The sequence below is a fragment of the Chamaea fasciata genome, unplaced genomic scaffold (assembly GCF_029207755.1).
Source record: "Chamaea fasciata isolate MVZ Bird 193981 ecotype frontalis unplaced genomic scaffold, bChaFas1.0.hap1 SCAF_26, whole genome shotgun sequence".
In the NCBI taxonomy this organism is placed as follows: Eukaryota; Metazoa; Chordata; class Aves; order Passeriformes; family Sylviidae; genus Chamaea; species Chamaea fasciata.
The window spans coordinates 407,182-419,818 of NW_027094111.1; the positions used below are offsets into that span (position 1 = coordinate 407,182).

Consider the following 12,637-nt stretch of genomic DNA (forward strand, 5'->3'; position numbering starts at 1 on the left):
CTCCCAGAGCCTTTGATGTGGCACTCAAGCGCTCCCTGGACACGCAGGGGTGGTGCCACCTCCCCTGGGACAGACCCCGGCTCCCACAGGGATGGACCCCAATCCCTTGGGCTGGGGGCCCTTTGCTTGCACCCACTTTTAATTTTTTTATTTCAAATCCCCACAGCAGGGCAGGGACCTCGAGGCCTTTCCAGCTGTGGCTCTGGCTGGGAACGACATTCAAGGCCTGGCTGGGAGGCCCGCGCTGGGTCTTGCCCCCCTGCCCTCCCCTGCCTGGGAAACAACACGTGAGGATAAGGAGGGATCCGCAGCCTGGGAGGCACCGCAGCCTGGGAGGCACCGCAGCCCCGGCAGCTTCCCGAGCTCCCAGTGCGCCCCAGTGCGACGGGATATTGCTCCTGGGGGAGCCTTTGATGCACCCCCCAAAGGGGGTGACCCCCGGGACCCCTTCCCTCCGGCCAGCTGCAGAAAAGTGACCCCACTTCAAAGGCGGCTCCGTGGCGGTGACATTCCCGGCCCCAGGGCGGTGACATTCCCGGCTCCCCGCGGGGACGGAGGTCGGGGACCCCCGGCCCTGCTCCCAGCCCGGTGCCTGGCGGGGGTCGGTCACCCGGGGCTCTGGGGGAAGCTGCGGGGTCACCGCGGGATGAGGGCTCAGGCCATGTGGCAGCCGGGACGGATCCTGCCATTCCATTCCGCAGCATTCCTGGCTGCCGGGGCTGCGCTGGCCGCGCCAGAGCCTGGAGAGGAAAAGGACGGGAGCGGGGCCGGCAGAGGAGCAGCCTCAGCCCTGGGCAGGGCGCTGGCGGCGTCCGCGGCTCTGCCCGGGGCGCTCGGTCAGAGCCGGCGGCTGCCCCTGGCCCCGCGTTCCGTGCCCCGACCCGCGCGGCTCAGCTCCCGCACAGCCCGCCCGGACTGCCGGCAGCTCCCGCCTGCAGGAGATTGCCGGGAAAATCCTGCCAGGCTTGGGAGGTGGGCAGGGACCCCTGCGGGCCCCGGGGCTTTGGCATCCTCACCTCACCTCCCAGCGACAGCTGTGTGTGGGATAAACCCCCGGAGCCGCCTGGCATCCTGCAGGAGCTGAGGCTGCTTGCCTGGAGGGGCTGAGCGGGAGGATCCAGGTGGTTTTCCATAAAATGGCTGCACCATGAAATCCCCTGGCCTTGGACACAACCTAATTTTAAGGCTGATGTACTCCCCCCCACAGCTCCAGCCTCTGGAAATCAGATGGAACAGAGAATCGGTGGCTGCATCTGCAGTCAGCAGGCACAGCTTCCCCCGCTCCCAGTTCAGGCAGCAGATCCTGCCGGGAGAGGGGAAAACGAGTCTGGCTCCTCGCTTCCGGCAGCCCCGGGGCCAGGCCAGGCGTCCCCTCCCCCGGGAGATGGGGCACTCCGGGCCGGGAAGGGAGAGGAGCTGGGAAAGCAGCGCCTCCCGGAAAAAAAGGACACAGGAGAGACAAAAGGGAAGCTGCTCACAGCTGAAGGGAATCAACCTCGGAAAAAAACCATCTCCCACCCCAGAACACTTGGCTGCCCCTGCCCAGGCATCAGGAGCCGCCATTAAATCCCACAAACTCTCTCTGCACTGCAGGGATGGGGAATTCTGCCCCCCAAACCTCTTTCCCAGCAGCAGGGCTGTGAGTTTTCCCTGGAGCAGGAAAAGGGCGAGTTCATAAAGCCAAAGGTGTGGGAGCCTCAGGATCCGGCTCCTCTGGGCAGGAGAGGGGCCAGGGGAGATCCCGATCCCAGCCCTGCTCTTGGCTGAGGAAGAGACACAGTGCTTGCAGATATCCACAGAAATCAGTTTATTTCCCTGCCGTCGGGATTATGAAACCACAGAAGCAGAGTTTAAATATTTACAAAGAAACCCAGCGCCCCGCAGAGATGAAGGGAACAAAGGATGAGGGATGGGGGCTCGCCCTCGCCATTCCAAACTCCGCTCTGGTAAAAAGCATCGGGAGCGAACGAGAGGGAATTTCACAGTGGGGTTTTGGAAGCCCAGGGCCCCCCTGACACCCCCAAGTCTCAGCTTTGGCAATTCTTGTAGAGCTCGTGGATAAAACGTGGACGGGGTGGGCCGAGGGGCTCGAGGTTATTGCTGCGGGCGGATCACCCCGGGGCCGGGCACTCCAAGGAATCCCACTGAAATCAGCACTCGGGGAAAGCATTCCCCGCTCCCACCCGGCTGGCTCGCCCGGGGCAGGCCGGGCAGTGGCTCCTGGGCGGGGAACAGAGCTCGGAACACTCGGTCCTTTCATCCAGCTTCTCTTTGATGAGGATTTCGGCGTTGAAGCAGCCCCAGGCCCAGCACCCTCCATCCCCTGCTCCCCGCACAGGAAGGGAACGCCTGCACAGAGCAGTGGGTCAACTCCGGGTGGGCGGGGAAGGCCACAGTGGGGTGACACAGGGACAATAATGAGCAGGAGGCAGAAGGGGTGATTCGAAAGTGACTGAGGAAAAGGAGAAGACAAAGAAATGAGCCCTAGACGAGGGTCCAACCCTCCCACCCGGCTGGAGGAGTCAGGGAAAGGGGAGAGGCACACGGGGAGGGGTCTGGAAACCGGCAGGCTGACAGTGAGTGGGCTCCACAGCCAGAGGAAGCTGCAGACAGGGCAGGGACCCCAGGAAAGCTTCCCTGCTGGCCACAAGCACTCGTGAAATGGATTCCTTGGAATCTGTCAGGGACTGGAGTACTGAGCTGGTTTTTCAGGTGTGAGTGGAAAAGCTCTTTTCCCTCCTCTGCAGTCAGCAGGGACCTGCTCAGTTGCACATCACCCTTCAGCCTTGGTTTTAAAATTCCCCCTGGCTCAGAGCCCCCCAGGATCGGCACCTGCAGAGCAGTGCCAGCTGTAGAAGGGGTTCCAGGTCACCTCCAAACTCCCTCCTGCCTGGCACTCAGGGGCAGCCCCCCTCCCACGGCCCATCCTGTCCGAGCTGAGCTCCTCACACCAACCCCTGCACGGCACCTGTGCCCAGGTGTGCTCTCCAAAGCTCCCCGAACCATTCCTCCATCACCACGCAGGACCAGCCAGGAGAAAGCCACGGCCCCAGCTTGCTGCTGCAAAGCCCAGCCAGATGGGCAGCTTCCAGCCCCTTCACCTCCTCCTTTCAGCTCTAGGCTCAGGTGCTGCTCCCACAGAGGTTTTCCAGCCCCAGGCTGAGCCTCCCTGTCCCAGCTGCTGCCTGTGACACACAGAGCACGGGGATCAAAGGGAAACAAGTGCCTTGTGAGCACTGCGGCGCCAGATTTAGCAACTGAGAGCCCAAGGAGAAGCAGGGAAGTGATATTTTCTCTGGCACAAGCTGAAAGGGATAAAGGGCTGCCTCCCAACGCTGCAGCAGGCTCCCGAAGGGGTGCACCCTGCCATGAGCCCTTCCCAAGGCAGCCCCGGGCTTTCCTGCCTTTCCAGGCTCAGCAGCAGGACCGGGGGGGCTGGCCCTGCCACGGAGCGTCCCTCAGGAGTGTCCCACCTGAGCTCCTCCTGCCACTGCCGGGGGCCATCGCCAGGGCTGGGGCACCCCAGCCTCCCAGGGAGAACCCCACACTTTCCCTCTGGAATGTGTGCTGCCGGAGAGATGTGCCACAGGGAAAACAGCAGCTCCTAACTGGAGACCCAGGGAATCTGAGGAAGCATCTGATGAAGAGGAGGAAAGCAGGTGATCAGAGAGACCCTCCCACGGCGTATCTGCCTGTGCCACTGCAGGAGGCAGAGTTTGCCCTGAGGCTTTCCTTGGCACTGAAAGCAAAGGTGCCCACCCCTCTCGTTTCCTGATCCCATTCCCACCTCCCCAGCTGCAGAAAGGGAGAGAGCAGAAGGTTCCAGACCCCTGACACTGGGAGACACCATCGACAGAACAGAAACAGGAGGAAAAGAAGCCAACCCCAGGAGAGGAAGATGAGCTGTCACGATGGAGTGGGGTTGCCACCTTCCCTGGAAGAGGCTCCCAGAGTCCCGGGCCTCCATCCTGCTGGATCAGTCACAGTTTCTTCCTCTGTGTGCTCAGGCACTGGGGGCGTCGGGGCCGCCATCACCGCAGGTGGAGGGTGAGAACCACGGTCACAATCACCCCCAGGAAGAGGACAAAGGGCAGCCAGGTCTTCACAAACCCCCCTATGCTGCAGGAGGGAAAGGGGGGAAGGTTTATATGTGAGAAATGAGCAGAGACAAAAGGATGGGAGAATAACTGGAGAAATCAGAGGGAGGCAGATGCCTGTTACCTGTTGCTGGCACTGCCACACACCCCATCCTGGAAATTCAGTGTTAAAAACTGAGACTCAATCGGGTCCACAATAAATATATCACGAACAATAGGGCTGGAGTCTCCTTCAAGCTTAAATGAAGTCAAAGACAAGCCCATTTCATACCTCCACAGACAGGAATGGTGACAGGAGGCCACAAAAAACAAAACCCCATTACCACAAGGCTTGTTACTCCGACTGCTGGTGGATTTAACCAAGGCAGCTGGAGCTATCCTTGCCCTAAAGCAGCTAAAGAAGCTCTTCCAGAACAGGGAAGACTCCACAGGCGTGGAGCTTCATGCAAGGCAGTCCTCACAGAACCTCCTCTTCAGGCACAAGGAGCTGAAACGGAGATTCAAAACCCTTTCCTGAAGGAAAGCTCGGGGTTTCCCTCCCCACTCCAGTTGGAAGCTCCACAGCAGCTGGAAATCAGACCAGTTTTTATGTAAACAAGACTCCAGAGAGGAGAGGGAAACCAGTAATCCTTGGAGAGAAGCCATCCTGTGACCTTATGTTCTGACCTAACCCAGCCAGAAGACAACACAGAGTGAGATTTGCTTTAGCCAGCATTTCCCAAATTCCAGGCACTCCAAATTAGCAGCCAGAAACAGTATTTTGGGAGCAGCATCTAGTGCAAGCCAGCAAGCACTCCGGCTCCTCTTGCTGAGCACAGGCAGTGACAGCACCACCCACCAGCAACACACCCTCGGCTCAGGGCGATGCTTCTCCCTTCTCCATGGGCCAGATGATGCCTCAGAGGGCTCAGGAGAAGGACAGAGCCCCTTCTGCTGCCCAATGCAGGCTGTCCCTCAGCTCACCTGACGTACTTCCCATAGAGGAGTGTGAAGAAGCACAGTTTCACCATGTTCCAGGACGTGCTGTTATCGTATCTCATCAAGTTTAAGGCCAGAGCCACGTGGGAATGGCAGTTGTCACAGCAGAGGTTGTGCTGGAACACAAAAAGGGATTAGAAATCCTGTCCCTGAGGTTTCCCAGTCCTGGAGGAGAGCCACAGGTCTCAGTCCTGTGGCAAGGAGCCCAGTACTGGGGAGGGATGCAGAGCACTGGGAAGTCAGGGAATGGTTTGGGTTGGGTGGACTTGAAAGCTCCTAGCTCCAACCTGGCCTTGAACACTTGCAGGGACGGGGTGTCCAGAATGGCCCTGGGAATTCCCTGGAGCCTCTGGGGGATCCTCCCTCCCTCCCTGCCTGCCCCCGGGCAGGACAGAGCCGTACCATGCGGTGCTTGTACTCCTCGGACGCGTCGTGCACGGCCGTGTCCCAGGCGTTGGGACCAGTGGCGTAGACTTTGCTGGGATCCAGTTTCCAGTACCTGGGAGGATGAGAACAGGCTCCTTTGCATCGTTCTACTGCTGCACCTCCCCCAGTGCTTGCTCCTCCCAGGAGGAAGACATGGAATCAGTGTCTCCTGAGCTGCAAAGGACCCGCGAGGATCATCCAGTCCAACTCCCTGCCCTGCACGTGCTTAAAGGACTTGGATAAACCCAGAGCCTCTGAAATGCACTGCAGCTCTTGGAGACAAGCAGAGGCAGCAGAAAGGCTGCTCAGCACCCTCAGCACCCCAGAGAGAGAAACCCCAGAGCTCAGGGGGACAGCCCTGACCTGCTCCCACATCCCAAAGGAACCTCCCGGCCATTCTGACACAAACCTGACCCCAGAGACACAGCCCAGGCCCTTCTCCTCCCCAGAGCACTGACAGGATGTGAGCACAGCAAGGCAGTGTTTACTCAGAGCACCTGTTAACATCATCTTAGAACGGTTCAGCCTTTTCTTTTCCTTTTCTCTAACAAAGGCTCCACACAGCTCTGCTTATTAACACCGCCACGTTGTTGTCATGCTGCTAAAAAGATTTAATTTCATGTGGTTTCCTGGAAAGCAGAGACACAGTGGCCACCAAGGTGAATGAGGGCAGCTGAGCACCAGGAATGGCAATGACACAGCACGTCTGTCCCCAGGAACTGCAGGGCAGTTGTCAGTTTAATACGAACAGGCAGCACTTACTTCACAGGTTTCCCAAATGCCATGTTGTCTTCCTGCAAAAAACAAAAGAGGAAAACTGTCTCAGGAGGATGAAGCCAATTCCCAGGGCATGGATGGTGCCGGAGGTCTCATGGGCTGAGTGATCCAAGCGCCCCAGACACCAATCCCAGGTGTGGATTCCCTGGGTTTGGGCTCCCATTGTTTCCATCCTCTGGTCTGGGCATGGGCACATTTACTCTCCACACACAGTGACATCACTTACCGAAAGGTGCCTTGTCCCCAGGGCAGGGTCAGGACCCCCCAGGGCAGGGTCAGGACCCCCCAGGGCAGGGTCAGGACCCCCCAGGGCAGGGTCAGGACCCCCCAGGGCAGTCTCAGAGCCCCCCAGGGCAGTCTCAGAGCCCCCCAAAGCAGTCTCAGCGCCCCCCAGGGCGGGCAGCAGCAGGGGAGCAGGCATTGCTGCCCCCAGCACGCAGGGACACTCACGGAGACGAAGTAGGGCCCCGCGAAGTCGCGGATGACGCCGGCCGAGGTGCAGATGCCCATGTGGCCGATGATGGGGAACAGCCACCTGCAGGGGACACGGAAGGGGTCTGTCCCTGCCCAGCCCACGGGGACACGCGGCTGGGAGGGCCAGGGAGGGGCTGGAAAGGACACGGGAACACGCAGGGAACAGCCCCGGCTGCGCTGGCTGCAGGGCTGGGGGGACACTGCACCCCAAAGTGCCCCGCACGCAGCCAGGCAGGGGAGCGGCAGCCCCAGCCAAAGCCTTTGTGCAGCCAAGCACAGAGATCACATCCTGCAGGAGCTGCCTGGGAGAAAACTGGACTTTCCACTCCAGCGACCAAAAATCAGGTCACCCTGCCCACCTTTCCACAGCAACCTAGATTTCAGCTCTCCGGGCAGAAAGCAGAGTTCCTGGCTCTGGGAAGAGCATTCCGTCCCCTAAATGATCCCATTGTTTGCCAGACCTTCTCCCTGATGGATATTTACAGCAGACCTATAGCCCAAACCCCGTCCATCCCCAGATCTGCACCCCAAAGCCTTTCCCTGATCAGACCTCTGTGCCGTCACTAGGAGTGATGTAGGAATAAACACTCCAGGTCAATTCCAGCATCCCCGGGTTTGCTGATCCCCCTGACTCCTCTCCCCTCTCTCCCTGAGGGACTGAGTGGCTCTGGCAGCTCCCTTCAGCACTCCCAGCCGGGGTTAGGAATGTTAAAAAGCTCTGCAAAATCCCCCAGGAAAAGGCTGAGGTGGAAATTTTAAGCAGCGAAAAAAGAAGAGAGATGAAAGAGATAAAAGAGACAAAAGAGATAAAAGGGGAAGCGCAGCCTCTCCCGGGCGAGGAGAGCTCCGGGCCGTTCCCGATCCCGGCACACCCCACACCGCATCTTGTACCTGACTTGGAGCCGGGCTCAGTAAACATCACCTGATGGAACCCCAGGGGAAGAGCAAGGTGGAAAAACAAGCCTCGCTGTGCCCAGACAACCCCCACCGCCACAGCTTTCCCCGTTCCCACGGCCGGCGCAGAGCTCCCGAGCCCTCCGCGGAGCCTGGGAAGGCAAATCCGGTCCCGACCCGTGAAAAGCAGCGCGGGGAGACTCCCCCGGGGCACGGGCTGCTCCCGCACCCCAGCGGCCAAACCTTTGCTCCCGAAAAGGCTTCCCACGTTCCCCCGGCTCCCTCCGCTCCCGCTCCCGCTCCCGCAGGGCCAGGCCCGCCCGGCACCGAGCCTTCCCCACACCCCGGGACGGGCCCCGCGGCAGCCGAGAGCGCCGGGCAGGGCGGGGGGACCGGGAGCGGCGAGGGGAGAACCCGGCCAGGGCAAGGGGGGAGCCGGGAGAAGGTCCCGACAGAGGCTCGGGGGATCCAGAGGGGCTCGGGGGATCCAGAGGGGCTCGGGGGGCCCGGGACAGGCCGGGACAGGCCCCGGGGGAGGCGAGGGGGTCCCGTCCCGGGCCCGGCCCCCGCCGCGCCGCCCGTCCCCGGCGCGCCCCCGGCGCCTCGCTCACGTCAGGACGGGGATCGGGGTCCACACCACGCAGTGCGGGAAGCGGCCGCGCTCCGCGTCCGGCGCGGCGCCGCCGCCGCCATTGAACTGCTTCATCCCGGGCTCCGCCGCCGCCATGCCCGGGGCGCGCCCGCAGCGCGTCACTTCCGGCGGGCCGCGCGCTTCCGGGAACCGGGAACCGGGAACGGGGAACGGGACAGGAACGGGGAACCGGGAAAGGGACAGGAACGGGAACCGGGAACGGGACTGGGCCGGGCCCCGAGCCCAGGAGCAGACCCCAGCCCGGGCCTGGAGCCCCGTCCCAGTCCCGGAGCCCAAAGCCCCGGTGCGGCCCCAGCTCCGGTCCGCCGGTTCGGCCCCTCCCGGTCCCCTTTTGGGGCCACCACAGCCCGGGGCTGTCCCCGGAGCTGGAGCAGCCCCCGGAAAGAGAAATCGTCACCCCACGGAGCCTCCGGGACAGGGGAGGGGCTGCCAGAGCAGCAGCAGCTTTTGCAGAGGGAAAACAAAGGGTTAGAAAAAGAACAATCGCTTTATCGAGGAGTTAAATTCGAACTACGCGAGGAAGCTGGAGAAATGTGATTATTCCAGATTTCCACCCTCCACGGCACACCGGGAACACGGAGCGAGGCCCTCGGGGCTGGAGGGGGGCACAGGGGGCTGCGGGAGAACTGCCGGCGTCCCCCCTCCACCTCGGCGTCCTTCCACGTTTTCCTTGGGAGCGGCTCGTTTCCTCCTCACACAGGCCCTGGCCGTGCTCCCCGCAGCGCAGAGCGGCCAAGGCTCTGCAGGAGAGCTGGGGGGTCTCGCTGCTGTGCCAGGGCCCTGGGAACGAGAACAAACGCTCCTGGCCCCTTCCTGCGTGTGGCGCGGCGGCAAGGCAGAGGGGGCCGAGGTGGCCGTGGGTTTGGGGACAGGCAAACCCGTTCCCAGCGCTCATCACAAACACAGCTCCCACTGTTGACCGACAGCCCTCTCCTTCGCCGAAGGCTTCTCCCTGCTTTGTGTCCTGCTTTCCCTTCCCTGCCTGGTGCCACTGCTAGGCCCAGTCCAGCCGTGGCCGCTCTCTGCCCCAGGACAGAACAGCTCTTGCACGGCCAGCTTTGCGCTCCTGAGGCTCCAGGGAAAGCCCAGGAGCTGGGAGACCTCTGCCACCATTGGGGGTCCTCCCGCTTGGAGGGGCCACTGCGGCAGCAGAAAATGTCACTGAAGCTTTCTGTCAAGGTGGCCTCTCCCCCCTCAAGCCTCAGCGACTCCCCTTGGGCACTCAGCTGTCTGATGGAAAAGGAGCCCACAAAATAGTCTCCAAAAAGAGAGAAAGCTGAGGAAATCAAACACTTGAGATGGCTGGTGCTTTGGTTTCCGCTTTCCTCGTTTAGGACAAAGTAATGGGTGCAAACTGAAAGAGGGGAAATTAGACTGGACGAGAGGAAGGAATCCCTCCCTGTGAGGGTGTGAGGCCCTGGCACAGGTGCCCAGAGCAGCCGCGGCTGCCCCTGGATCCCCGGCAGTGCCCAAGGCCAGGCCGGACAGGGCTTGGAGCAGCCTGGGACGGTGGGAGGTGTCCCTGCCATGGCAGGGGTGGGATGGGATGGGCTTTAAGGTCCCTTCCAGCCCTTACCATTCTGTGATTCCATTTTGGCACGTGGGGTGGAAGATGCACACAAAGGTTGTGTTTCAGTGAACACTTTTTGTTCGACAAAGAAAAAAGCCCTGGCATTGATTTGCTGCAGGCCAGCATAAATATCAGAGATTGTGAAAAAGCCACGAACGAGGGCCAATGTTCACATCAGCTAATGTGGCCCTGGCACGTTTGTGGGATTAGGCAATGGATTTGCTCTTCCTGCTCATGGCTGGGAGGCTGCTAAGCAGGATATCGCCGGGGAGCAGCTCCTTGGCAAGGCCACACAGCGGGGACGGCACCGACAGGCTCCGCAGGACGTGTCCCCGCAGTGCCACCTCCCGCCCGGGCAGCGGCCGCCTCAGACACTTCATCCCTCAGAAACCAAGTGCAGGAAGGCAAACCCAGCTGCTGGAGCTCGGGAAGAGCGCAGCTTTCCCCAGGCTGGATTTTAAAAAAAATAATAATTAAACCCCAAATCAATAGAGCGCCGGTTTGCTGCGCAGCTCTTTGTGGCTGTCAGGGAGGCACAAGGGCTCTCCAGCCCCGACAGAGCACGGCTGAGCTGGAGCTGACAGCAGGGTCTTCCCAGTGACAACTGGAAAGCTGCTGCTGTTGTGCTGCTATTGATCTAAGCGGAATACAAAACACCTGAAGTCAGCAGGGAAAAATAGCTGCAGTTGGAAAAGGAACTGTGGGGGGGAGGACAGGGAGGGGAGAGCAGGTAAGAAGTTCTCCATGCATAAAATTAAAGGCCAGGGTTTTATTGCAGCTCTCTTGCCTGACTCCGGCACCGGATCGATGCGCAGAGCAGGACTGGTGCCATCATTGTTTGTGCAAGCTCCCGTTTGAGGAGAAACAAAAGGCTTTGCCAGGGACTTGCCACCGACGGCTCCTCTGCCTGCGCTCAGCACGGCGGGGCCGTGCCCCCCTGCCGGCGGTGTCGGCGCCCTCCCCGCCCCGCGGGGACCCCGCGCCGTGTGCGGGGGGCGCATGGGCCGTGCGTCTGTCCCCGCACGGGCTGGAGCCCGGCCCGGCAGCATTCGGGCACCTCCCGTTCCCAGGCTGGCTCCGGGCACAGCCTGGAAGCCGCAGGCGCCCAGCCAGCTCCCGTTCGGCAGCGCTTCCCTGGGAACCTTCCCTGTTGTGACAGCTCGAACATTAGAGGGACTGCCAGAACCAGAGCGCTCCAGGAGGAGATCCCCTCCCCCGCCTGACATTGACAGCCGAGGCGGCAGCAGGAGCTGACTGGAAATGTCACCGAGGCTCGGGCTGATGGAGGACACCAGCCCCGTGTCCTTCCCCGGCCCCGCAGGGGAGGCTGGGCCGCGGGTTTGTTGCTCCCCTGCCCTGGTCTGTGCAGCCTGAGAGCCAAAAGCGTCCCTGGGCCCTGCTGGTGCCGCTGACACCCCCAGGGGACACGCCAGGCTCAGCCAGCCTCCCAAAAGTGGCTCCGAGCCACCTCAGCTCCAGCCTTCGGGGCTGTTGTCTCCCCCCGTCACTGGAAGCTGCATTTCCTCCTCGCCCTCCCCAGCTGACACGGCCGATCCACGGGGCAGCCTCCACGGCTGAAGGAAAAGCCACCGGTTTCTCAGGGACGAGGAGCAGGCGTGGAAACGCTCCCAGAGCCAAGTGCTGCTGATGGCGATTCCTCAGCCGTGAAATCCAGCACAAACCCAGCTCCTCTCCAGGCCGGCCCCACGGGGGTCCCCAGCAGTCTCCTCTCCTGCGGCAGCAAGGCCTGAACCAGCTACACGGGCTGAACGCCTCCCAGCACCCAGGGCAGGCAGGCTCCCAACAGCCTGCTCCCATTTTGCTCACACACAGGACCCAGCTTGAGCCCTTGGCGGTTTGGTTGCTGGCACTGCCAACGGTTCCACCAGAGAAAAGTGAATTTGTCAGTCAGGCTGCAACTGTTCCTCCCCCCACATCCCAGAGCATATCCCTCCTCTGCCTCCTCAACCCAATCCTCTCATCCAAATGACAAATAAAACTAATTTTCTGGGTCCTTCTACCCATTTCCACCCACAATTCAAACACTCAGCTTCCAACCACTCGCTCCAAGTGCTGACCCAATTAGCTGATTGCCAATTCCAGCTATGGATGCTCATTGCTTTGTTACAGCAGAGCTGCCTTTTAAAGCAATAATTTATATCAGACAGGATTTGAAATGAAGAGGCCTCAAAAGACCTTCGGCTGAAAGGTGTCCAACAGGAATTTTTAAGAGTTCAAATGGATTCTGAAAATAACAGCCTGGGTTTCCAACTCTCCCTTTAGGCCTGCAGCTTGGAGAGCAAGGAAATATTTGGGAGGCTTTGCAGCAGGAACCCGGAGGAAAAAGCGATTTTGTGCAATCCCTTAGCAAAGGAGCATCTCTGGGTGCAAAGGTCGGTGTTGGACACGCCAGGTAAGGCAGGGAACGCGCTGCTGCTGGCACAGGAGCCTCTGGGGGGTGACTCAGGCAGGTGACCCCGGCTCTGCCCCAGGGCTCTGCAGCTCAGGCCAAGGGACTCCTGCAGCTCTGTGCCTCCTCCTGCCCCTCAGCAGGATTTTACCGTTTTGCTGTGTCGGAGGAAGCCCCTCGGACACAGGGAGCGCTGCAGCAGCTCTGCTTCCCTCCCCTCCTCCCCGGCAGCTGCTCCCAACGCTGGCAGCTCCAAACCCCTGCTCCACCGACAGCTCCGAGCTCCCAAACCTGGACAGATTAACTCAGCACTGACTCCGTGGCCACCGCAGCTTATGGGCCACATCCTGGGCTCCCCA

General features: G+C 61.0%; 1 protein-coding gene across 3 annotated transcripts; it reads right to left on the reverse strand.

Annotated features, from left to right (window-relative positions):
- Positions 1 to 1,792: 1,792 nt before the first annotated feature.
- On the reverse strand, positions 1,793 to 8,381 carry TMEM222 (transmembrane protein 222). 3 transcript variants are annotated; one of them, XR_010723873.1, is made up of 7 exons: positions 8,258 to 8,381; positions 6,729 to 6,813; positions 6,264 to 6,295; positions 5,478 to 5,574; positions 5,061 to 5,191; positions 3,885 to 4,119; positions 1,793 to 3,637 (listed from the first exon to the last, which is right to left on the reverse strand). XR_010723873.1 is itself a non-coding variant. In XM_066204440.1 (6 exons), exons 1-6 carry the CDS (start codon positions 8,371 to 8,373, stop codon positions 4,032 to 4,034), a joined length of 549 nt encoding a protein of 182 aa, XP_066060537.1. In that variant the 5' UTR covers positions 8,374 to 8,381; the 3' UTR covers positions 1,793 to 4,031. The 3 variants fall into 3 exon arrangements, 2 of the variants coding, with proteins under 2 accessions (XP_066060537.1, XP_066060538.1); XM_066204440.1 differs by having other exon boundaries at positions 1,793 to 4,119; XM_066204441.1 differs by lacking the exons at positions 1,793 to 3,637; positions 3,885 to 4,119 and adding an exon at positions 4,143 to 4,334.
- Positions 8,382 to 12,637: the final 4,256 nt, after the last annotated feature.

Excerpts from the sequence above, each read along its gene's own strand:
- TMEM222 (XM_066204440.1), bottom strand. The coding sequence starts at position 8,373 with ATGGCGGCGGCGGAGCCCGGGATGAAGCAGTTCAATGGCGGCGGCGGC. Across the intron at positions 6,814-8,257 it reads ACCCCGATCCCCGTCCTGAC|GTGGCTGTTCCCCATCATCG; the intron begins GTGAGCGAGGCG and ends TGTCCCCTGCAG. Across the intron at positions 6,296-6,728 it reads CGGGGCCCTACTTCGTCTCC|GAAGACAACATGGCATTTGG; the intron begins GTGAGTGTCCCT and ends TGTTTTTTGCAG.